The sequence below is a fragment of the Spermophilus citellus genome (assembly GCF_964194105.1).
Source record: "Spermophilus citellus genome assembly, chromosome: 6".
Classification (NCBI taxonomy): Eukaryota; Metazoa; Chordata; class Mammalia; order Rodentia; family Sciuridae; genus Spermophilus; species Spermophilus citellus.
In genome coordinates, this window is record NC_138187.1 from 13,979,627 (window position 1) to 14,003,882 (window position 24,256).

Genomic DNA, 24,256 nt, shown 5'->3' on the forward strand with positions numbered 1-24,256 from the left:
GACCCCAGGAGCAGCTCATGGCTCCCCTGAAGTCCAGGGCAATCGCTGCAGTGGCCCTTCAGTGTCAGATGCGGCTGCCCCTGACCATCTCCGGGCCCGTTCATCCCGGGCTCGGCTTCTGCCCAGGCGGCCCCTCTGCTGACTTCCCGCTGGACGCTGCCTTGGGCACAGAGAGGATGCTCATTTGTTTTTGCTGTTTTGCGGGCCCAGGGTGATGGTCACTGGGTGCCAGGGGGCCGACAGGAAGTCAGAGGCTTCCGGGCTCTTCATCTGGAGTTCACTGGGGTGTCAGAGGCTAATTGTGGCTCTGCCTGGGTTGTCGCTGTTTGATTAAACATCTCGAGCCGAGTGCCATCCCTCCAGTGGCTGCCAGGGGTGGGTATTTTTAGCCGCGGGCAAATGGCTTATCAATTGGCTTATCAAATGCAGCCAACGGAAAGCTATCATTTTCTGTGACCCTGCCTTGTTCTCCCATGCAGGCAAGGACAAAGGAAGAATTAAACACCACCGGCATTCATGTATTCACTCAACAAACGCTCCCAGAGCCGCCACCCCTCCCCAGGCACAGTGCGAGACTCGGGGCAACAGTGCGCAAGCGCAGAGCGGCCCAGTCTAAGCACGGCTTACACTTGATTCTGACCCGGGAGAATTCTGCTCTGCTAGTTGCTAGCTCTGTGGCCCTGGGCGAGTCCCTCACGTCCCTGGGCGTGGTTCTTGCGTCATTGTAGCACGTGCTGAGCCCAAAGGCCAGGCAGCAGGTGGGACCCAGGAGGGACAGGCGGGGACCCAAGCCCACAGCAGGGGCCTGGGAAGGCTGGTGCCGTGGGAGCAGAAGGCACGAGCCAAACATGCAATCCTTGGCCTTGGCGGAGGCCATCTTCCCAGCCTTAGGGCCTCTCTTCTCAGGGGCCACTTCCTAGGGACCACGGGCTGCCCTCCAGCTAAGGCCGTTTAACTGGAGGCGTCTTCGGCCCTTGACTTCACGTCCCCAGCTGCTCTCTAGCATTAGGACTGCCTCAGCTTAGAGGGAAAGGCAGTGTCCTGCGGTCAGTGAGAACATGATCTGCTCTATGCAGCGGTTCCAGAGAGCATGTCGCAGTTCATCTACACACTTGGGATGACTGTCATCATGACCCGCCTCTGGAGATTGAGAAGGGTCTCCCAGCATCACCTCAGAAAGGGACGAGGTGAAGAGTTCTGGGGCTCCTACCTGCCTCGGCCGCTTTCTAGCTGTGGGACCCTGGGCAATTTACTCAACCTCTCTGTGCCTCCATTTTGCTCATCTTTGAAAAGGATGACTCTATGGCACCTATCACAGGATCCTGTGAGGGTTAAATGAATTCCTGCGAGGACAGCGCCTCATCCTGCAGACACAAGTTCTGAAAGGCAGGAAGGACGTCGGCCTTGCTGATAATCTTTTGTATATCACCAATCTCTTAGTCAGTTTCTGGCATTGAGTAGATGTTCAGTAAATACCTGTTGAATGAATAACCACGAGTGTAGATTAGTACCGCATCGAGGACGTGTGGCACTTCTGGTTGATATGTCTGAATGGCCTGGAACGTAACTGCAGAACGTGAACCAGGTGATGTCATAAAGGTAATTGGAAATTAATTTGGTGTCAGTGCATGAGAGAGACCATCAGTTCCTTGAGAAGAGGTTTTGTGACAGAATCTTCCTTGTGACCCTGGTTCAGTTCAACATGAATTTAGGGACGTTCATCCCAGTGCCAGGGCCCAGTTTAGGCTCCTGGAATACAAGATCCATTTCTTGGGTCCAAGGTGCTCAGAACTTACCACCGAGGCAGCACGAGGCGCCGTTTCCACCCTCAGCTCCCTCTATGTCCCTGTGCTGGGACCTGCAGGCTGACGTGGTGACACAGGTGGGTAGCATAACGGGCTGTGGGGGCCTCGCGAATAACAGCTCAGGCCCCATGCCCAGGGGGATCGCTGTTTCCTTCTACTTGGAACCACAGCCCGCGGTGGCCATGTCTTCCAGGGCTTCAGGAGAGGCTTGCAACTGCACGCATACACACACACACACGACGCACACACACACACACACTCGGTGTGGCCCCTGGGTCACTGGGTTGAGACCTCTGCTCCATAGGACAAAATGCCAAGGTCCTCTCTGCCCACGCCTCCCGCTCCCTTCCGCACCCCAGGCGCCTGGCACAGCCCCTTAGGAGCCACCGCCTGAGCCCACGGTGTGACACAGCACTGTGGGGCTCTTCCCTCTGCCTGGGTCCCTTCCCGGCCCCTTGCTTCTTGCCCGGCAGAAGAGCCAGCAGCTACTCAGGGGCCCCTGATGGCGGAAGACCCTGCGCCAGGGGAGCGCTTCACTTCGAGGACCGACCACGGAAACCCTTTTGGAGGAAGGGGCGGGCTGCAGCGTGGCCAGGAGCAGGGGCCAATCAAGTGACTGGAGGGGGCAGAGGGCAGCAGCCAGGAGGCAAGAGAGGGTGGGAGTCTGGCCTAGGACGGAAGTCACAGACGGGGACCCGGGTCCTGGGTGGCAGACGTGGCTTTTGCCGTATTTACACACCAGCCGTCTCGGGTCCAGTCTAGGATGGGAGTTTCTTTTGCCGCCCAGAAGGGAAGGCCAGGCCGACTCCACACTGTCCCGCGGGGCCAGGCCTGTCTCACTGATGTCATCTGCTCTTGCCAGGAAGGACAGTCCGGAGGGGCCTGGCTGGACAAGAGGCCGGGCAGCAGCAGCACCCGAGGGCAGGGCTTTCAGGAGCTGGGTGGTCCAGAGGCGGTGGGGAGTCGGAGGGGCTTCAGAGGGAAGGGGCTTATTATTTGGACCAAACCAGAGACATCCCGAAGGGAGACGGGGTGCGGGTGGGAATGCAGAGCAGAGGCCCCTGCCATCCCCCAGGAGCCTGGCAAACACGGCTGGGGGTGGCAGCTTCCGCATCTGTGGCATTTGACAAGAGGGCGCGGGAACGCGAGAGGTGGCATCGTCCCACGGCGTGTGTGCCTCCCTCCCGTCTTGGGTTAGCCGGGGGAAGGATCCAGGGATCTGGATGTTCCAGAACAGGAGAAAATTCCCTGGTGCGCAAGGCCCCTCGGCGCCCTCCAAGGCCACCCTCCCGCGAACGTTCTGTTCATCCCTGGGACCTGCGTTCCGAGACCCGGTGGGAGTGACGGCATCGGTGCTGGGAGATGGGGTTGGACGGGGAACAGGCCCTGCCCAGAGGACAATGTCTAATCACCCAGGGCCTCAGGAAGCAATTTTCTGAGGTTGGAGAAATTGTTATTTTGCGCCTCCAGCCTGAGCATTGAGCTGAATGACATGTGGGTCAAGGAGGCGTAATTATATGGAAATGGTTTATGTTTGGGAAATTCGAAAGCCTCCCCCCCCCCCCCCCCCCCGCACCCTGGGAAGAGGCAGAGGGAAAGCGGCTTTGGATCTTCCCAGGTGGAGCTGAGCAGGTGGATTGCTTCCTCGGGACTTAGGAGGGATTGGCCTCTTTCCTGGCCTCAGGACACACACCTGAGTGACACAGAGAAAAGAACACAGTGCTTGTCTGGCTCCGTGGGAGTGAGTGTGGGTTCTGGATTCAGGTCTGATCCATAGTTGTGTGTGCTGCATTTTGGTCCCAAAGATTCACACATGGGAAGCTTGATCCCCAATGCAAAGGTATTGAAAGGTGGTGGGACCTTTAAGAGGCGGGGCCTAGTAAGTGGTAATTAAGTCACAGCTGCTCTTGTGAAGGGACTCTTGGTCTTCTGATTTCCTGTCTTACAGAGTGAACTCTCTTCCTCCCAGTGCAGCTATTCTCCTTCTTCCTCTTTGCTGTGTTGTGAGATAGCCAGGGGGCCCTTGTGATGCTGGCACCATGTTGTTTGAACTACCCAGAATCTTGAGCTCAATGAACCTCTTTTCTTTACCTCTCATCCAGCCTCAGTTATTTTGTTATAGCAACACAAAATGGAGTAAGATGTGACCTTGGACAAATTACTGAAATTTCTGTGCCTTTGTTTCCACAAAGGGAACAAATGGGTCAGAGAACAGAACCTGCTTCGTGGGATCGGGTGAGGACTGAAATACCTTCATGAATCGAAAGCGCTTAGAGGAGTTTGGGGTGTGTAGTGGGCACCACTAGAATTTTGGCCTGTCTCAGGTCTCCTGCCTATTCCCTTCACCCCTGCTACCCACCCTACGTAGACGGAAAGAAACCCCCGTAATTGAAGCCCCCCGAGCCTCCAGCTGTCAGCCTTTGCTTGTCCAGTTCCCCTCCCTGCGTGCTTCCCTGTTCATTCTGTCTGGAGGACTCTTGTCTGTCCTTCATGAACCAGCTCGTATAGCCACCAGTGGTGACACACTGACGTCCCCACCCTCTGCTCTCACCCTGCCTGTGACAAAACAGACTGACTTCCCTTTTTCCCTTTGAGCAGAAATACCATTTCCAAGACAGGGCAGGAAAAGTCCCAGGAAAAACCAACACCCCCTCCTCCAGAAGTTAAAGACATGATAACCAAGTCCCCGTAGCTGGGGTCAGCAGTGATAAATAGTTCCGTACCTTTTTCTGCCATCAGGGAAGTGGCCTTGATCATAATAAGGCTTCCTGTGAGCTGTCATTCAGTGTGAGCTGGGAATGGCCATGAACATCTGATACTTGATGATCACTGCTGTCCTCCTTGCTTCAGAGGTGAGTCTCATTAGACCCTTTCTGTACAGGAGGGATTTTTTTTTTTTTTTTTGGTGTTGCTGGGGACTGAACCCAGGGTCTGGTGCATGCCAGGCAGTTGCTCCACCCCCAGGCCTAGAGGGGAGGATGAGTGGTGGGGACTTGCCCAAGGTCACATAGCTAGTAAGTTGCAGACCCAGGATTCGAACCCAGGTCCATCCAGCTGCCATGGATCAGTTGCTATTTTTTTTCTTTCCTTAAAGATGGGAGAAGCCCTTGGGACCAGCAGTTCCACCGATGCCTAAATTGGCTGTGGGACAAGAGTTATGTCCACTGGTCTGAGGGGCGGCCCCAGTTCCCTACTAGGTATCTGGAGCCCCTCCCCCAGGAAACAAATGCCCTTCCCTCTTGCCTTGAGTTTCCTGGGACGGGCAGGGGGCTCTTTGTAGAGCCAGGACAGGATGGGCTCCTTTCTAGGATCCCAGGGGCAGCCACAAGTGCACAGTCAGGCAAGCGTGAGAGCTTGCTGCGTTGGCAGAATTGGGAAAGAGCGGGCTTGGCTGGCGCTGGGCCGCAGGGAAATGAAGGATGAGACTCAGGATCCAGTTCGATAACCTCGGTGAAATTGCTTTGCAAACTCCCAAGGTTGTTGTGGGGACCAGACGAGATAACGCACGTGAGGCGGCTTTGCCGACCGGAAGAGCGTTGGGCAAATGTTAATTATCACGACACGTTTCCGAGGTAGCCTGATGGGTATCGGAAACCAGCCAGCAGCGAATTAAAATCTCTGCTAATTTCTCTCGGATCCACATTCTCAAGAGCATTCATACATGAAGAATCCTAATTTTATTGCTCTCAACTCCCTTTTTTGTCTAGATAAGTATAATAGATTTCAGAAGCTAATACAGATTCTGCTGGTTTCCTGGTCGTTATCGATTATGCAATCAGGTTTTGAGATTTGGAGTCATGTTTTGCTGCTGCCTGTAAAGACCACATCCCGCTGATTCTTTACCAGAACACCTCCCGGATGCACCCTGCCTTGTCTCTTTCCTTGGTTGTCCTGACACTGGTGACCTTGAGAGGTCAAGTCTGGGTCCGGCTGCTTTAGGGCCACATTCTTAGCCCCTAGCATTGGATCCTGCACACATGGAACTCGGTGGGTGATTTTTTTAACATCCAGGACTAAATGTCATCATAACACGTCCCAGTTGCTGTGCTTTGACTGATTTGCTCCCAAAGTCATTCTGTGTTTGCTTAAAAACTCAATCCACATCCCCCATTCTACCAAAAGACTGTTGGTAAAAACCCATTTTTAACTACCAACAATTACTAATGCTACAGACAAAGAATCCAAACCCCAAACCTGCAGGTTAGCCAGAGTCATAAGTCAGGAAACTCAAATAAGAGGTGTTACTATCGCAGAAGCTGCAGTTGCTATTGTGATCATTATTTTTGCAGATGATACAAATGCATGCTTAAAAACTCAAGAGAATGAGCTGGGAAAAGTCGTTTGAGACAGCAGGAGAGCTCTCAAGAGGAGCACAGCCCAGTGCCTCAGCCCAGTGTATGGCTGATTAGAAAATGGAACAGGAAGACAATTCCACGCACAACCTTCTATCTGCTCCCACTCAGGGCTGGCTGTCCTTGGAGCAAAGTGGGGGACAATGGCCTTCTTCCCGACTCCAGGCTGTGCTTTGTGTCCTGGTCCCTCAGGCAGCTCTGCTGTGCTCAGGGTCTCACAAAGTCGCCCACAAATCTATTGTCAGTTTCTGGCTCATATTAGTACAAAATTAAAAAAAAAAAAAGTCTCCAACCTCCACATGTCTGATGTGGGAATTAGATGCCATCCTCATGACCGACCTCAGTCCCCTATCAGAGAAAACTACCTGGTCTGTGAAGAAGATAACCCCCAATCTCCATATCCAACCACCACCCAAAAGCGAAGGCTTCGCCCCTGTATTTCCATTCCAGAAGAACAGGATGACAGAAGGCCTAAGGACATACCCCTTGGGGTGGCCTTGGAACCCAAGAGCTGTCCTGCCTGAACCCCAATTAAAATCTCCATCTCTCCCAGAGGCTGAGGCAGGAGGATCGAAGGTTCAAAGCCAGACTCAGCAACTTAACAAGGCTGTAAGAAACCCAGTGAGACCTTGTCCTAAAACGAAGAATCAAAAGGGCTGAGGAGGTGGCTCAGTAATAGAGCACCCCTGGGTTCCATCCCTGATACCCAAAAAAGAAAAATCTCCATCTCTCACTGCAGATGGGAACAACACAGTGTTAATGATGACTTGACCTTCAGCCACTTATCACCCCCCCCCCACTGGGCTTCAGTTTCCTCATCTGTGGAATGGGGTCATCATAGCCCCTACTTCGTGGATGTAGAAGGATTAATTCAATTAATTTGTGTAAAGTGCTTAAAGCAGGGCCCAGTATGGCACTCGATGATGTTAGTGATAATCATGGCAAATGCCTCTCAGTTTCCACTATCAAGTCTTCAATGATCTTGCCACCCAAGGTCAGCCATGGATACGGCCCCCGCCCCCGGGGGGGATGTGGCCAGGGACAGGCTTGAAGGAAGTGTTTGGCCACTGGTTTGGGGCTATGAGATCATCCTGAGACTTTTCTCCAGAACGAATTGTTGCACTATATGCTAATAAGCCAACCAACATATGGTGGATTTTATAAAAGCAAAAGGCTGGCCAAATATTGACCACTTCACAAAGCACAGGTTCATCATCATTTTTCGCTTTGTTTCAACCACATGGAAGCAAAGGTCAAGTTCATTTATCTTCTCTCCAGCCCTCGGCAATGGTCCTTGGGCTTGTGAGCAGGACACGCCGGGGAGAGTGGTCTCAGAAAGGAGGAGGGGTCTGTCCTGGTAGCAATACCCTGACCCCAGCACTGTCCCCAACCCAGGACTGCGGTTCATGCCCTTCATCTTTGACCCATGGTACATGATCTTCCTCTGGCTCATCACACAGACTCTCCACAGTGATGCAGCTACTTCTTCGTCTCTCCAGCCAGACTGTGTCCTCCTCGAAGGCAGGGACCCAAGTTTATTTGTCTTTATGGACCTGTAGCTGGTACACAATTTACAGAGGAGCAGACAGTGGAAAGTCCTAGCAAGATCCCGAGAGGTGGTGTGCTCTGGAGATCATTACCGCCTTTGGATGCTCTGCGGCTGTCACAGAAGGATGAGCCTGGGGTTTGAAGTCCAGGAACGTAGCTTTGGCTTTTAGCCTTGTCTTTTACTTGTAGCTTGAGAGAGAGCTGTTTAACTCCTCCGAGCCTTCTATCTTATAATGGATGAGCTCTCTGTAAGTTTTAATTCACTTAGCATATTGGGCAGCACCGTGTCAACATTAATGCTATTATTGATGTTTTTTCTTAAGCATTAGGAGTAAAGTCTGGCACATAGTAGTTGGTCAATAAACACTGCATGAAAGGGGATTGAGATTCTGTGCACTTGACGAGCTCCTTTATGGCTGATAAAGGGAACCTTGGAATAACCTGGAAGAGGACAGATCTTTTTTTTTTTTTTCCTTTTAGGAGGACTGTTTCATCACAAAAATGCTAGTTTTAAGAAAAAAGGAGACAACTTAATTTCCATTTTTCTTAGGTTAGGTGTGGGGCAGAGAGGGAATTCACCTGCCTGTCCTTGCTTAAAAATAATTTCAAGTAATTAAACCATCTGCTTGGGGAGAGGGCAGAGGGGACACTGGGAGAGTCCTCAATCAAGAAGGAAGACATGGCTCCCTAGGACGCCTGCAAAGACCAGCCTGGGAGGATGCGCCAAGGCAGAGGTCGATAGACACGGCATCTGTCTTGTCCCGTGCCCTGAATACCAATGTGCGCCGCAGGCTCAGCGGAGAGCACAGAGCACCAGCTGGGCCCTGAGGCTGGTCCCACCTTGGCTCTGCTGCAGGCCAGAGGAATCGCCTTGGGCAAGCCACTCTGCTCCTCAGCCTCAGTTCCTGCTCTGCCAAAAGGGCAGAGTGACCAACCACACAGGCACTAGTGTGAGGATCAGTGGGGCATCGGGGAGCAGTGTGTTGGCTGTGTGACCTGGTTCAGAGTCAGCGCTCAGTGAATGGTAGTGGTGATGTTGATGTTGATGGGTATGATGGACGTGTCTTCAGTCTCCTCAAAGCTAGTATGGAGACTGCATTTATAAGATTAAGAAGGCAGTCATCCATCCATCCACCATCCACCAATCCATCTATCCACCAATCCATCCATCCATCTACCAACCCACCGTCCCATCCACCTATCCATCCATCCACCAATCCATCCATCCATCCATCCATCCATCCATCCACCAATCCACCCATCCATTCACCAGTCCATCCATCCATCCACCCATCCATCCATCTACCAGGCCCTTCATCCATTTACCAATCCATCCATCCATCCACCCATCCATTCACCAGTCCGTCCGTCCATCCATCCATCCATCCATCCATCTACCAAGCCCTTCATCCATTTACCCATCCATCCATCCATCCATCCATCCATCCATCCATCCATCCATCCATCCATGCCTCCACCCACCCATCCACCAATCTGTCCATTCATCCACCCACCCATCTGTTAAATACATATTAAACCCCTTACGAGTTGCCAAGGCCCCCAGAGGATGTTGGAGTCCAAGAGATAACTTAGACTCCATGCCTATTGTCTAGGGATCATAGTCTCAATTCAGCATCTGTTGATGTTCCTTGGCAGAGATGAGCCTTCTTTAGGGTCCCTACAGGATGTTAAGTACCTCGCCCTCTTACCAACCTCGTTCTGTTATCTAGAACACGCCACAGTTTATCACGGTTATCATTGCCTTTCTGTTTAATGGAGTGTCGGATTTGAAGGGCAGGGACCATTTCATTCATGCACATGTTTGTGTTTCTCTTTTGTCACCCCCTGTCCTCCTTGGTACTAGTAGGGCCTTGTGCTGGTTCTTGATAATCAACCCTAGGACAGCAGCACCCTTACACTGTGGGTGGAGTGGAAATTGACACAGCCACTGTGGACATCAGCGTGGAGGTCCCTCCAAAGACCAGGCCTGGAGCCACCGTCTGACCCGGCGGTATCCCTCCTCTGTATTTATCCTCAGGATTAAAGCCATCATTCCACAGTGACATGTGCAGACCCACGTGTACAGCAGCACAAGTCACAGTAGCCACACTGTGGAGCCAGCCTGGGTGTCCATCAATGGATGACGGTCTACACACAGTGGAGTTGTATTCAGCCAGAAAGAAGAACTGAATCTTGTCATTTGCAGGAAAACGGAGGGAACTAGAGACCATTACGTTCAGTGAAAAAGGCCAAACTCAGAGGGTCAAAGGTCAGATGTTTTCTGAGACGTGTGGAAGCCAGAGAGGAACAAGGAGAAGAAAGATGGACGGGGCGGGTCTCACGAAATCCAGGGGACATCAGTAGAGGAAAGGGACGGGGGTGGGGGAAGGAGAGGAGATGAGGGGGAGTCGGGAAGTCCTGGGGAAGTGCTGGGGGACGCTGTCTGTACACCGTGGCAACAGGAACACGCAGCAGCACCATCATGTACGACGACAAAGCGCCCAGAAAAAATATCGCAGCCAAAGGAGGCCCGAGGGACCTGAGAGGAAGTCCTGGTCAGTGTTCAGCAAGCTCTTGTACTTGTTAAGCACCTACTGTGCGCCAGGCTCTTTATGTCTGTTGTCCCGTGCGCTCCCCTCATCAAGGTGGGCACCATCCTCATTTACAGATGTGGGCGGAGCGGTCCAGAGGCCTTGGCTGTGCACAGCTGGGAGGCTCCAGTCCAAGGCTTGGACGTCCTCTCCCACAGAAAGGCATTTAGGAGGTTTGAGAGGAGCCATAGGTGTGTGTGTGTGCGTGTGTGTGTGTGTGTGTGGTATTTGTAGATGAACCGGAGGTGGACATCAAAACAGCAATGTCAAATTGGTGCAGGGGTAAGGCAAGGGACACAGAATAAGAACAGGCCACCTGTAAGAAAAATCTTCGCACAGGGGAGGCATTAAGGAGAGGTGGGGACTGTGACTGTGGTGCACTGGAAAGACAGACCCGTCTGCAGGAGGCTATGGTGACATGGCTCCAGGCTCCTGGTGACCGTGGGGGAGGCCCGGTTTTCCAGATGCTACCATCTGAGTCATGAGAGTGTGGACTTGTTTGAGCTTCCTCTGGGTTTTGGTCACGGGCAGGTGCTACTGTGGAAGGTGGCCTCACAGAGGCTTCTCCCACGTTCCAAAGGGTCTTTCCAGGTGGCAGAGGGCTGGCTGGGACCCTTGTCCAGGCCTCTTCAGGAAGGGCAAGGAGGGTGCTTGAGAAGGACACTAGCTGACCCGCTTGGCGCTGACCCGCACGGCGTCAACGGGGGAAGCCCTCGCCTCTGGCTAGAAGGTCTAGTCGCAGAAGGTCCCCGAAGTCACCAGCCGTTCCTTCCTCTCCCCTGAGCTAACTCTGCTGCTTTTCAAGATGTCCTTGGAGTCTCTGCTCCGTCTTGGGGGTGTCACTCTTCTGGTTGGACTCTGTGTCGTTGGAACTGAGTGCAGTCACAGTGACACTGTCCCTCTGCCATGCTGGCCAGAACTCAATCCTGGTCATTTGTCAAGTGACAGTGCTGAAGGTGACCTTTCCATCTTGCTCGTCTCTGTCGATGGCAGCCCCGCAGAGCCGCGTCCTTCCTCTCTGTTTGGGATCCTCACCACCCCCCCCCCCCCCGCTGGGCCAGGGACAGGTTCGTCCCCTGCCACCACCAAAATGTTGCCTCTCTGTTGTTCCACGGGGACCTCTGCACAGTCCCCAGAACCAGGCACGGACGTCAGGAGCTTGCTGGCGGAGGTTGTCTCTGTTGTCCTTGGAGACTGGAGGTCGTTGGACGGGGCAGGAGTGGGATGTGAGAGGCTGGTAGTGGACGTGACCCCTGACCCTCCTCTTGCTGGGTGCCAGGTGCGGTGCCGGGCACCCTGCCAGGGCTCCCCTCCCTCCTCCCAGTGCCCGTGAGGCCCCGCCTCCTGCCACAGACTCCTCCCTCTTTGTGCTGCTCCCCTCCCACCATGGTCCACTGTCTCTTCCATAGCAGCTGGTGACCTTTGAAAGACACATTAACTCATGTCACCTGCTTAAAGGCACCTATGTCTTCCAGCAACTCTTAAGAGTAAAATCCAAAGTCCTCGCGATGGACCAAGAGGCCGACATAACGCGGCTGATGCCGACCCCTTCCCCTTACCCCTCGCTCCCCTCTTTTGCTCAGTGCACTGAAGCCACACCTGTCCTGGGGCCAGCTCCTCCCCACCTCTGGGCTTTTGCCCTCGCTGTTCTGTTCCCTCTGCCAGGCACACCCTTCCCTCTGCAGGCCTCCAGATGGCTTCCTCTGGTTATTCAGATTCTGCTCCAACATGGCGTCTTTGGAGAGCCCTTGGCAATCACTGACCACTCTATGTGATGTAGCGCCCTGTCACCTTTCCTGGTGACATGATCTCCAAACACTTCTCAGTCCGTCAGGTGGTTTTGTTGATGCTTCCCGTTTGCTTGCCTCTTGGTGGCCTTTGTTTGCTCCTGGTGCCTGGCGTGGGAAAGGGTTCCATTCCCCTGTAGCACAGCCCGTCCCCAGGTGAGCAGGCTGGGCTCAGAGGAGGGGACCCGACCTGCCGGCGACCTCACACACGGCCACGTTGCAGCCCTGGGACTTGAGCTTGATTCCTGAACCTGCTGGACCTGCTGGAGAGCAGTGCTGTTCTGGGAGGGTCCTGGGCGGGGAGGGCAGGGGCCTTGTGGGGCCCTGTGCCCTGAGGGTCAGCCCTGCTGGCCCTGGGGTTCCTTTAAGGGATGCCTACCCTGCCCGGCTACGGCACTGTCCCCTCGGAACTCGCATCAGTGCCCACCCGAGGGGGAAGCTGCTACTTTTCTTTCCAGAGGTAGAAGATGCTTTTAGTTGGTGGCTGTGTGGAGGTGACTTGTGCTGGGGACAGGGAATGTGGGAAGCAAAGGCCATGGCTAGACCAGAACCACTGGTCATTCTGCGCCTTCGGCTGTGATATAGGTGGCTGGTATGTGAGTGTGAGTCTGTGTGAGTGTGCGTGTGTGAGTGTGCAGAGTGTCTGCATTGTCTGTGCGGGCTCCACGCCTGTTTCCGTACCTGTGTGTCTCTGTGTGTTTGCGTGCGCGTGGTGGGTGCCAGCGTGGGCATCTGTGTGGGTGAGGGCTCGGTGTCTGGCGAGACCCCTGGGTGGACATGACGTGATTGACAGCTCGCTTTGCACTTAGCTGAGATGATCAGGAACGTCTGTGGCAGGAAAGCGGTTCATTCCCCCAGCTCCAACGGCTGCCCCCTGTTTCTGGCAAACAAGGGGAAGCAGTTCCTGGGGTGGGGACATCAGTTCACACACCGGAAATGTGCCGTCCCCACCTGGAGCAGTGTCCCTGGCTCCTCCTGCTTCTCTCTTTGCAGCTCCTGTGGTGCCCCCCCCCCCACTCCCGATGTTCTGGTCTTTCTTCTGTCCCCAGCGGTGTGCATGGGTCCCCTCCTGCCACAGGGGTCATGGCTCACCGGCTCCCTCTGCCTTGCCTTCTGTTCTTCCCTTTCCTGTCCCCAGATTTTAGTCATCCCTTCCCACAGGGCGCTTTCCTTGGCCTCTGGTCTGGGTCAAGTTCCTCAGGCGTAGACCTCACAGCTCCCTGGGTCTCTGCTTCATGAACTTTCCACAGCTGAACGTTCCCAATCCTGTGGGTCTGCACGTGTCACTGTGGAATGACAGTTTCTGATATTTATTCTGGTTTCGGATATTTGGGGGCCGGGGATGAGTGTGTGAATCCTGCGCAGCAGGAAACAGGCCTTTCTTGGAGGTGTGACCAGGGCTAGCACAGCACTTGGTACCTGGAGGGCACAGGGTGGCTGCTGGGTAGCCAGAGGAGGGACTGCAGCCTGTGACATGCTCTGACATCTCTGTCACCCCTCCTTGTCACGAGGCAAATGAAAACACACACACAGCGTGGAAAGTCCTTGGCTTCCCCTCCAGACATTTCAGCTGGTCATGACCTTCCCTCAAGAGAAGCCCAGGCCATTCTGCTTCCGGGTCATAGAAGAGCAAAGGTCCAAGGTCATCCACATAGAGAAGTTCTTTCCTGTGAACATGGAGCTGGTGGAGGGGGTCACTCCTGCCGTTGCAGTGGCCAAGGCACGCTGGACTTGGAATCTGGAAGACCTGGGTCAAGGTCCAGCTCTGCTCCCGAGCAGCTGTGGATCCTTGGGGAACTTGCTGGGCCTTTTGGCCTCCATTTTTCCATTCAGGACGTGGTATTTCATGAGTGTTCTCTGGACTTCAGTGATTGGTCCACTGCAAGGGACTGGGTGGTCGTGCCCTCCTAGATGCACAGGTTGAAGTCCTTGCCCCCCTGTGAGGGCATCGGAGGAGGGGCCTGTGGAGGTGGTTTGGTCATGAGGGTGGAGCGCTCATGAGTGGAATTAGCGTCCTTATAAGAAGGATCCCAGAGAACTCTCTTGCCTCTTTCTGCCCTGGAAGGGCACAAAGAGAAGTTGGCACCTGCCACACAGAAGAAGGCCCTCACAGAGCCCGTGCATGCTGGCACCCAGATCTGGGACTTCCAGTCCTCCAGAACTGTGAGAAGTAAATCTCTGTGGTTCACAAACCACCCCGCCTAAGGTACTTTGTTATAACAGCCCAAACTGACTAAGACACTCACCAATTTTGTGATTTTTTTACTTATACAAAAATTAGTCTCACTTGTACTATTATTTACTTTTGCATTTTCTTTGAAAGTGACTTGACTCTTATCTTAAATTTATACTCTGTATGATAGTGTTGTCCAACATAAATGTAATATGAGCCAAATATGCAATTAAAAATTTTAGTAGCTACATTAAAAAATTAAAGAGAAAACAGATATTAAACAGTATTTTTTACATTTTTTTAGTTATACATGGGCACAATATCTTTATTTGATTTATTTATTTTTATGTGGTGCTGAGGATCGAACCCAGGGTCTCACACGTGCGAGGTGGGCACTCTACCACTGAGCCACAACCCCAGCCCTAACACTATTTTTTAAATTTAATTACATACATGCAAAATGTCATCAGTATCAACCACGGAGATATTCAGCTTTTTTTTTCTTTTTTCCCTGTGATGAATCTTCAAAACCCAGTGTATAGTTCACACCTCCAACACATCTCTGTATGGGTGCTAAGTTTTCCTTTACCTCTGTTCAGGTGTCAGAAAATATCCAGTTGAAAGAGCAGATTCACATACCCAAGTTCCAGTTAGGTATTTATTTTCTAATACCTAAATTGAAGATCTGATTTTAATTGGAAACAAATTGAAATGAGGTCAGATTCAGTCCTTCAGTGGCACTAGTCAAACGTCACTTACAGAACACCTCACGTAGCCAGCGGTGACTATATTAGACAGCTCTGACAGACGAGACCCCTGATAACAAGCCAGCTTTCTTGTAAATAGAAAGTCGCCTTAAAAATAAATGCAGTGACAATACAGACATGATATCAAATTCAAGTCAGACGCTGCTGCCAGCCCAGGGGCTGGGCCTGGAGCCTGCCCTGTGTGTGTTAAAGCAGGAGATTTAGCCCAGGTTGAAAAGGGGTTAACGACACAGTGCACCTGAGCTGAGACATTCCCTTCCATGGAATCAGAAGGATTAAGACTGGAAAGGGATTAACGCTGCAGACCTGTGTCACCCCAGATCATCCCAGATGCCAACACAACGAGCCCCCTGAATCTCAGTGAGCACTCTGTGCTCCCCAGTTTCCCACCCTTGACCCCCATCACCCTGCCGTCTCCTCCAAGGCCACTGGCATCGAGACTGTGGGAAGCAAACTAAGTAAGAGTTGGGAGAACCAGACTCGGCCAGTCCTTGATCGGCAATTCTGGAAAAGCTCTCAGATTCCCGATTTTGTGAAATGGGGCTGTTTGGACCTCTCAAAAGGCAAAACAAAACAAATTAAAAAGAAAAGCAACCCACCAGCAATGAAGTGCTGAGCACTGTGCCATGTGCCAGCCCTGAGTCACCTCCTCTCCTCCTTGCTCTGTACCCTAGGAGAAGGGCATTGACGTGCCCACTCTGCAGACAGGAACACTGAGGCTCAGGGGGATAGAGCAACTTGCCAGAGCCGCTCTGACGACACCATGAGACTGGAGTCGGGATCTGGTTTGGGGACTGCTGAGCCCACACCCTCACCAACCCTGCTGGCAGGCTCTAAGGACGATTGTTCCAAAAGATGGTGGGTTTATGTTCCAAGGCCCTGTCAACATGCAATTGTGGTATTTCTTGGAGGGTTTTTTTTTTTCCCTATTTATGCCAAATCCCTGCTTTTCCGAGTTGGTATGCTCTTCCTGTTTGGCCACCTATTTCTCTGGGTCTCTATCTCTATTATTCATCACCCCCCATGCTAGATTCTTCTCTCCTGTGACTCCAGGCTGTTCCTTGTGGCTCTTGCCGTCTCCCCTATCCTGGGGCTTGTGAATTGGCAACCTGGTGGGCCACACCAAGCCTGCAGAGATGTTTGGTTTGGCTCACAAAGTGCTGGCTCACATTTCTGAATTAGTTGCCAAGATTGAAACATTGGGGATTTTATGTAAAAATCTGGATTTCTAGATTTTTAGAACAATCTGGCAACACTGAACCACACTGGCTGGAGAGCCGAGAGGCACGGACCTCCTAGCTCTGCCCAGCCCTGCCCTCCCTGTGGCCAACCCCATTTCCCCACCCAGCCGAGCGCCCGCGGTCAGCTGGCATCCTGAGTGAGCTGCTCTTCCCTCAAATAGTAAAGCTGGGCATCAGCACTGAATTCTGCTCTGTCATTTCCTAGTGTGTGACCCGGGGTTAGCATCTCAAAGTTCCCATCTGAAAAGTGGACATCATCTAGACTTCAGAGAATTATCATAGAATTAAACGAGTTTCTGCATAGCAACTGCTTTGAAGAATCCCTACCTCATAGAAACACTACACAAGTGTCAGCAATGATTAAGAGGAAAGTGTAAGTGTGTTTGCTTTCTTTCTTTCTTTCTTTCTTTCTTTTTTCTTTTTGCGGATAATCTCTCAGGGAAAATGAGAGATCCAGAGAACCACATGCTTTCAGAAAAAAACAGCAGGGAAGCACCATTCTTTGGACAAGGAAAGTATTTCTTAAATCTGGGCCACTTTGTTCATTTCCATTAGCACTCAGTTACTGCCCTTTGTAGATACTGGGATTGGAGACATGGACACTCCACCCACCGCAGCATCTCATGGTACCTGTGCACAAGCGGCATCTTGTATCAGCCTTTACCTACGTGCTTCCGATGCACATGGGGATCCAATGGCAGGACGCCTTCTGCTCGCAACCCTGGCTGCCGCACAGAGAGCCTTGCTTGGTACTTGTCCATGTTTGCCAGTGTTCTGCACTGATATTATTTTTGAGAATTTCACTGAATCCCAGGCAGCTTTTCAGGAGGAAAAATTCCCTGGGCTTACCATGGCACGGATGGCTCATTCTCTCCTAGTTTGCCAGGGCACAGAGTTTTCATTTCCACTTTGAATGGAACTGTGCAATTTATGGAAAAGACCTATGTACAAAGTGCAGGGTGGCTACCGGGCTTTTATGGGAATTGAACACATGGGCGTGTTAGACAATAAAACAATGCCGGCTACTATTTATTAAGCTGCTACAATGCGTGAGGAGCCCTTGCATTTATTAGTTCCAATCGCCACGGCAACAGTGCAAGGCACAGAAGGTTAATAACGCGACTGAACTCTTACTTGGTGAGAGCAAACATGTCAAGAATGGCGCTAGCACTTTTACAATTTCATTTCATCCTCAAAATAACCCTGTGAGATAGGTATGGTTATCATTCCATCCCAAAGCTGAGGAGGCTGCGGCTCGGAGAAGATGGGGAATCTGCCCAACGGAACAGACTAGCAAGTAGGGGAGCCAGGATCCACACCCAGGCAGTGGGACATCAGAAATGACTTTCTTCACTGCTGAATCTGATGGCCTTTTTTGGTTGCAGATGAGAAAACTGAGGCCCAGAAGAGTGAAGGGTTCTACCTGAGGTCGCACAGCAAACAAGGGTAAGAAAACGGTTCAAGTCCACGTCCAGTTCCCATGTGATGTATGTTATGTTCCATCTCATGAATCAGACCCGATGTGATCATTACAGAAACTTTGCAAAGGCAAAAACTGTGAGGCCCAAGGCCAGCCAGGCAGTCCCCAGCACTGCTGTGCCATTGATTTATGCTTAGATACCATCTAAGGGCCATGTCTGCGGCCCAGGCAGAGCGTGGTTTTCCTGTGGCTCTGATGGGCCCATGGAGAATGACTTAGGAAGGTGAGTCATTGCCAGAGCAAGCCTGGAACCCAGGACTTCTGAGGAAGCATTCATTGTTTGACAGGAATCTTATGGTCAAATGCGTCCAAGGACAAGTCATGGGGACAAACATGGCCAATCATATAAGGATTGTTTAGCACTGGAGCAAATGTGCGCTTTGGAAAGGGGCGGCCAATAAATAAATTTCAATGCAAATTTGCAATGGAATGCTATGCCTCTGCATCAAGAATGACAAAGCTTCTTAGGAACATTCTGGATGATTAAGTGAAACAATAGCGAATGCAGGCCAATGTGTATAGTGTGCTCATTTTGGGGAGAGTTAGGAAAAGAAAGGGAGAGTGGAAATCCTCCATTCCTATTTGCCTTTATATGCAGTAAGAATACCCAAAGAGATTGCCTAAGAAGCTAAATACTAATAAGAACAGTTACCTGTGCCGTGGTGGATTTGAGAATTGGCAAACAGGAGGGAGTGATGAAGGGAGATTTTTCAACGTGTGCCGTTTCTTACTTTTAGGTTTTTCAACCATATAAATATTATTACCTGTTTAATGGGGCAGGGGAAGCAGCTGTTCAGCTGCAGAAAATTGCTATCTTCTGGGAATATAAGCCTAATGTAATTCTTCTGGTTTTGCACGGGAATTTAAAGATTTATTATTTTAAATTCCTAACTTTCAAATCCAAATTGTTCATTGCTAGTATATAGTAGTACAGTAGGTTTAACATATTAACCATGTGTCCTGCAAACATGCTGACGTCACTTATGAGTTTTTAGGAGCTTTTTTTGTAAAGTCTTGGTGATTTCCTATGAAGGCCATTTATTACCTGTTAATAGAAATGACTTTATTTCTTCCTTTCTCTAGAGCTGTTATTTCTTTTTCTTGCCTTATTACTCTGGCTAGGACTTCCAATGCAGTGCTGAATAAGAGTGGTAAGAACAGCCATTCTTGGCTCATTCCAGATCTCAGGGAGAAGCATGCCATCTTTTACTAAATGTGCTATAAGCTCTAGGTTTTTTGTAGATGCCTTTTATTGGGTTAAAGGAATTCTCTTTATGTTCCTAGTCTGGTGAGTTCTTATGAATGGATGTTGAATTTTGCCAGATGCTTTTTTTCTATATCCATTGAGATGAATCATTTGGATTTTTCTCCTTTAGTTTGTTAACTTGGTGAACTATACTGAGTAATTTTTAAATGTTGAACCAGCCTTGCGTTCCTTAGATACACTCAAGTTGGTTTTGATGTATTATCTTTCTTACATAATGCCGGATTCGATTTGTGACTTCTTGAGGGTTATTGTGCATATGCTCATGAGGATTATTGGGTTGTAGGTTTCTTGCAATGTATGAGTCTGGTTTTGGTATATAGGGTAAAGCTGACATCTCAAACACCTTGGAAGATTTTTCTCACTTTTAAATAACTTATAGAGTGCTTACTATGTACTAGATGCTGTGTTCAGTACTTAGCTCATTTAATCTTCACAGAAACCTTGCACACTCTGAACTATTATTATCACCACTCCCACTTTACAGATGGGTAAACTGAGGCACAGGGCCATGAAAGTCACTTGCCTACAATCACACTGCTTGTAACAGGAAAGCCAGGACTCAAACCATCCCCCCCACCAGAGGTGCAGTTACTGAGTTTGCAACATTTTCTCTAATTAAAGATGTTTATGGGTTGAAGACAACACAGCTGCAGGGCTGTGTCCCGGGGATAGGCTGCGGCCTGCCACCTCCAGTTCATGACCACGGAGACTGCCACGTGTCAGGCTCTCTCACCACCTGCCAGCCTATCAGACTCATAGCCTCTCTGCATCTGAAGCACCCCTGGGAGGCAGTGATCTCGCCCTGGGTTGGCAGCCCCCTTCTGCAGGGTGGCACTCAGGTACGAGCTATCACATCCTGTCTTTCTCGACATCTCTGGCACCTTTCAGAAAGGAAAATTAAAAAAAAAATCTTTCAAATCTCAGTTCATGCCGTTCCTTCCTCATCAGGTGGGCCCGCCACCCCTCCTCCCGCCCCGTGTCTTCCTCCGGCCTCCAAGTTCAAGTTCACCTTCTTCCTCCTGCGCTGCCTTCCTTCTGTACTGTCCTGTCCCCGCTGGCCCCGTCAGACTCAGCTCTGCTGACTTACTTTCTGGATATCGAGGAGTGGGAAATGTCTTGCTACTTAAAAAGGAGGAAGAGGAGAGAGAAAGGGATGGGGTTTTAGGAAAGGCCGCGGGGCCCAGGTTGTCCTCTGGCCTGCAGCAGGAGGGTCAGCACAGCTGACCTCTGCTGGTGACACTGGGGTGTGGTGCAGGGAGCAGAACAAGCCTGCTCCCGTGCTGGCTCGACTGTGTGACTGCGGACAGATGCTTCACTGCTCTGAATCTGTAAAATGGGTTCAGAGACATGTCACAGGGGTGTGATGGAGACGGAGTGTCATAATACAGGTGAGAAAGCTCCGGTGTGAAGGGGGCACTCAGTAAAGAGTGCTTCTCTTGGACGAGGTCTGGTGCTCAGCCATTTTTGTCTTTCCCTTTGGGGATGGGGCCTTGCTCTGCGGCTCAGGCTGGCCTTGGACTCCTGAGCTCAAGGATGCAACTGCCTCAGCTTCCCCAGTATTCACATGACAGGCGTGCGCCATCTTCGTATAGATCACGTTGTTTAGTAATATGACTTGTGTGGGTAATTACAGACTACGCTTAGCCCCATTTGACGGATGGGCAAACGGCGGTACTAAGAAGTTGAGAATTTGTCAGCAGCAGGGCTCTACCTATATTTCATGCTAGAATTTCTTGGCTTCCACACCAGACCCATGAGGTTAGACTGAGCGACGCATTTCCTTGATGTAGGGGATGGGACCTCAACGGCTCTTCTCAAGCTCTTCCTTAGAGACTGTAGGTGGCCAAAGGCACCTGCTGCTTTCCCTTAGCTACTGGCTCCCCATGTGGCGGACACCCAGCAGCATCCCCTCCGTTCCCCAGTGTCCACCCACACCTCCAACCACCGCTACAAGAACAGGGAAAACCTGGGGCGGGTTCACTGCCAGGAATGGCGATTCAGTTATAATCTCAGTTTTCATCCACGTTCCCAAGGCCCGGGGTCCTCACCTCACACCTGGTGGGCTGTGCCTCTCCGTCAGCGGGAGGGTAAGGAGGGTTTGCTAATTGCTGGGGGTTGAGGGGACCACCATGGTGAGCTGGCAGGAAGACTGACACCACGCTGCGCGCTTTCCCCTGGGCCCCTCCTAGCGCCTCACTGGCTCTCTGGTGGGGCCGAGTGCCTTCCTGTTCGCCACCCAACCAGCATGGTTATGCCCTCAGCCACAGCGGTGCGGAGACGCTGCTCAAATAACACCCCTTGTATGGATGTGGCAGCTGAGTCCCAGAGACACGCCAGGCGCACAGCCTCCCCCCGCAGAGGCTCACCCTGCACTCATACTGGGAGGACATACTTATCCCCCTCGTGGGGCTTTAAAGGCATGCATGACTTAAAGGTTTTACCTTTGAACCAACTTTGTTGGCAAAACTGCTTTCGGCTCATGGTTTTGGAAAAGGCTGTCCCCACCTCCACCCCCTGCCCCCCCCCCCCCCGCCCCCTGTGCATTTTCTAAGATGCTCCGTTCTTCCCCATCCATCCTCAGCCTCTAGACTCAGATGCTCTGTTTGTGAGCTCCTTGAACTCAGAGACAGCCCCCGAGGACTCTTTGGGGACCCCGTGGCACATCCTTAGCCTGTGGATATGTAGGTGGTCAAAATTACGTTGAGTGTATGAGCGTGTTGATGTTCTCTAACTTCTAATCCCAATCCTTCCTTTTTTTAGGTCCCTAAGCCCTGGGTTAAACCCATGCCTAGCACAATGAGTGGCATACAGTAGGTACCAATGCTGTGGGTCACAGGCCTTGGTTGGCAGTGGAGGTCCCAGCTGCTTGACCTACATTCTGAGGTCTTAGACTGAGCTTTCCGTCCTTCTCCCCATCCTCATGCCCCTGGCTTGGCACTCTTAGAGGACAGCCCAGCCCACACCTTTGTCAGGGTCCCTTAAAGCAGTTTCAGGGGATATGCCCAGGAGCATGAGTTGAGTTGGTACCTCAGTTGGCGGAGAAGATGGAGGGGTGAGGTGTTGGGGGTCAGATCCATTCTGATGAGAGGGCGACTGGGAAGGAGGATCTATTGCTTCACCGGATCAGCGAGCATCACCCATAACCAACCTTCTGAAAAAGTCATTTCCCAAAGACAGCTCTGGGCAAGGCACAACTGGGACCGAAATCAATCCCAGCGCAAGGTAATTGCGGGGTGGATGCTGCCGCCCGGGCAGGGTACGTCAGAGGCGGGGCTCCTCTCCTAGGGCAGCCTGAGCGATTAGTGAGGAATAAACGCCTGGTCCCTGGCTGTGGGGACAGAGGCTCCTGCGTTTGGTAAACTTGGCGCTTTCATCCCGTGCCTGACCAGTTCGGGAGGGGGGATTGGCTGAAACCATCTCTTCAAGGGCTCTGGTTGCCAAGCGGGATGTTTGGGGAAGGAAACCTCAAAAAGGCTCTTGGAATCCGAGCTCCCAAGTTCCCAGGACCCCGGGATGCTGAGGTTCTCGCCCTGGAGATGGTGCCAAGATCCCAGGCTGCAGGTTGGATTGCTTTGCCTTCCTTTCCGCTCTTTGGAGTCATCTCTCCCTCTGCCTGCAAGGGATCTTCAGGAATCTTTCTGCAGCAGACAGTGGAAGAGTGAGCCACCCAAAGCTGGAGCCTCAGGGATCCTCCCCCACCCCATGCTCTCACACCAGGTGCAGGGCTCAGGCACCCCCTCCTCTTCAGGAATTCAGCCCAAGTCTTTGCTACATTTCAGAGAGGACATTAAGATGTGGGAGCAGTCGGACGTCTGCAGCACCTGTGAGCTGCCCAAAGAGGACCAGGGTAGACCTGGAGGCAAATCCAGGGGTCCAGACATGTCCTCAAGGAGACTGTGACCCCCTTGAGGTTGACACCCTTGCCCTGAGCAAGCACAGTCCCAGAGCCACCCCCTCTGAGTCTGCTTAGCCATCAGGAGACACGGTACTGGCTCTGGGTGGGCAGCAAGGGCACATCCTAGGGCCCTCTGAGCAAGACTGAGCAGCCTAGGGTCTCCAGCTTTATCTCGGGTCAGGAGGGGATGGCGCAGAGGGGCAGAAGTGTCCCCAGTTGGGGTAGACAGTGTGGTGCAACCGGAGAAGTGAAGCCCCCCTCAAGCTTCCTGTCCAGGACCCGCAGGCAAGTCCCACACAGCCCTGAGCGGGAGCTCGCTGATTCGGACCCCTTCGGACCCGCACACGAGTGCACGTGGGAATCCACAGGAACACTCACAGCCAACTCACACTCACACTGCCACTGTGCACACTCGGAAACACGACACACACCACCAGGCCACAGCAACTTCCTTTCTCCCAGGCTGGAAATCTCCGCAGCTGCCTTTAAGGCTTAAACTTTTTCAGAGGGGCGCCAGGGAGCGCACGGGGAGGGCTGGGGGTCCTGGGCAGGGCTGCTTGGCCCCTGGGGGATCCTGGCTTCCCTCCCTCTCCCCCCTGCCCCTCACCTGGTAAACCGAGGCACAGCAGAAGGCTGTAGTAGACCACGGGCACGAAGCCCAAGCCGCAGGACAGCGAGCTGTTGGCTGCGAGGTGGGCGTGCGTGTGCTCCATGAGCGCGCCCCTCCTGCCCTCGCCGCTGCGCGCCCAGCCTGCCAGCCCGGCTCTGGACGCCGGCTCCGTGGTGGTGGCGGCAGAGGCAGCAGCTGGAGCAGCGGCGCCTCTCTCCCCGCAGGACTTGCTTCTACCCTTGGCGGCGATCCTCTGCTCGCTCCGCACCTGCCCGCCTGGAGTCCGCGCTCAGCCCTCCCGCAGGGTGCAGAGCGCGCGGCGCAGGGCGCGGGGACTCGGGAGGGGCTCGGAGCCGGTTAGTGCACCTCCCAGCTCTGACCGCTCGGCTCCCGCCTCAGAGCCGGGGGGCTGGGACGCGCTCCCAGTAACCAATCAGCATCTGCCTGGATGTGGGGTGTGTGTGTTGCAGGGAGGGGGATCGGGTGGGTGCATAAAAGGAGGGGTCCCAGCTGCCTCTCTCGGCTCCAGTTTCAGGGGAGATGATGGAGTTGGAGTTGGCGAGCCCGCAGGAAGACCGGGCTGGAGAGCAGGGTACCTACCCCTTCTCCGTCCCCCGCGGGAGGGGCGTGGTGTGGGTGGGACCTGCTTCTCCCGCAGCGGCTCCTTACTCCTCCAGCGTGTCCTCAGTTTGCCTTTCTCGACTCTCCTCCCAGCCACCTCTCTTCTCCCTCTCCAGTGC

The 24,256-nt window shown here is 52.5% G+C and overlaps 1 protein-coding gene across 1 annotated transcript in view; it reads right to left on the reverse strand.

Moving 5' to 3' along the window:
• The window catches only part of GPR139 (G protein-coupled receptor 139), a gene marked incomplete at both ends in the record, with an annotated part of 35,410 nt that extends 11,791 nt beyond the window's left edge, over nucleotides 1-23,619 (reverse strand). The window contains one exon of the mRNA XM_081298473.1: nucleotides 23,514-23,619. Within this exon, the coding sequence (XP_081154599.1) occupies nucleotides 23,514-23,619 (106 nt within the window). The remainder of the gene's footprint in view (nucleotides 1-23,513) is intronic.
• Between the last annotated feature and the right edge of the window lie 637 nt (nucleotides 23,620-24,256).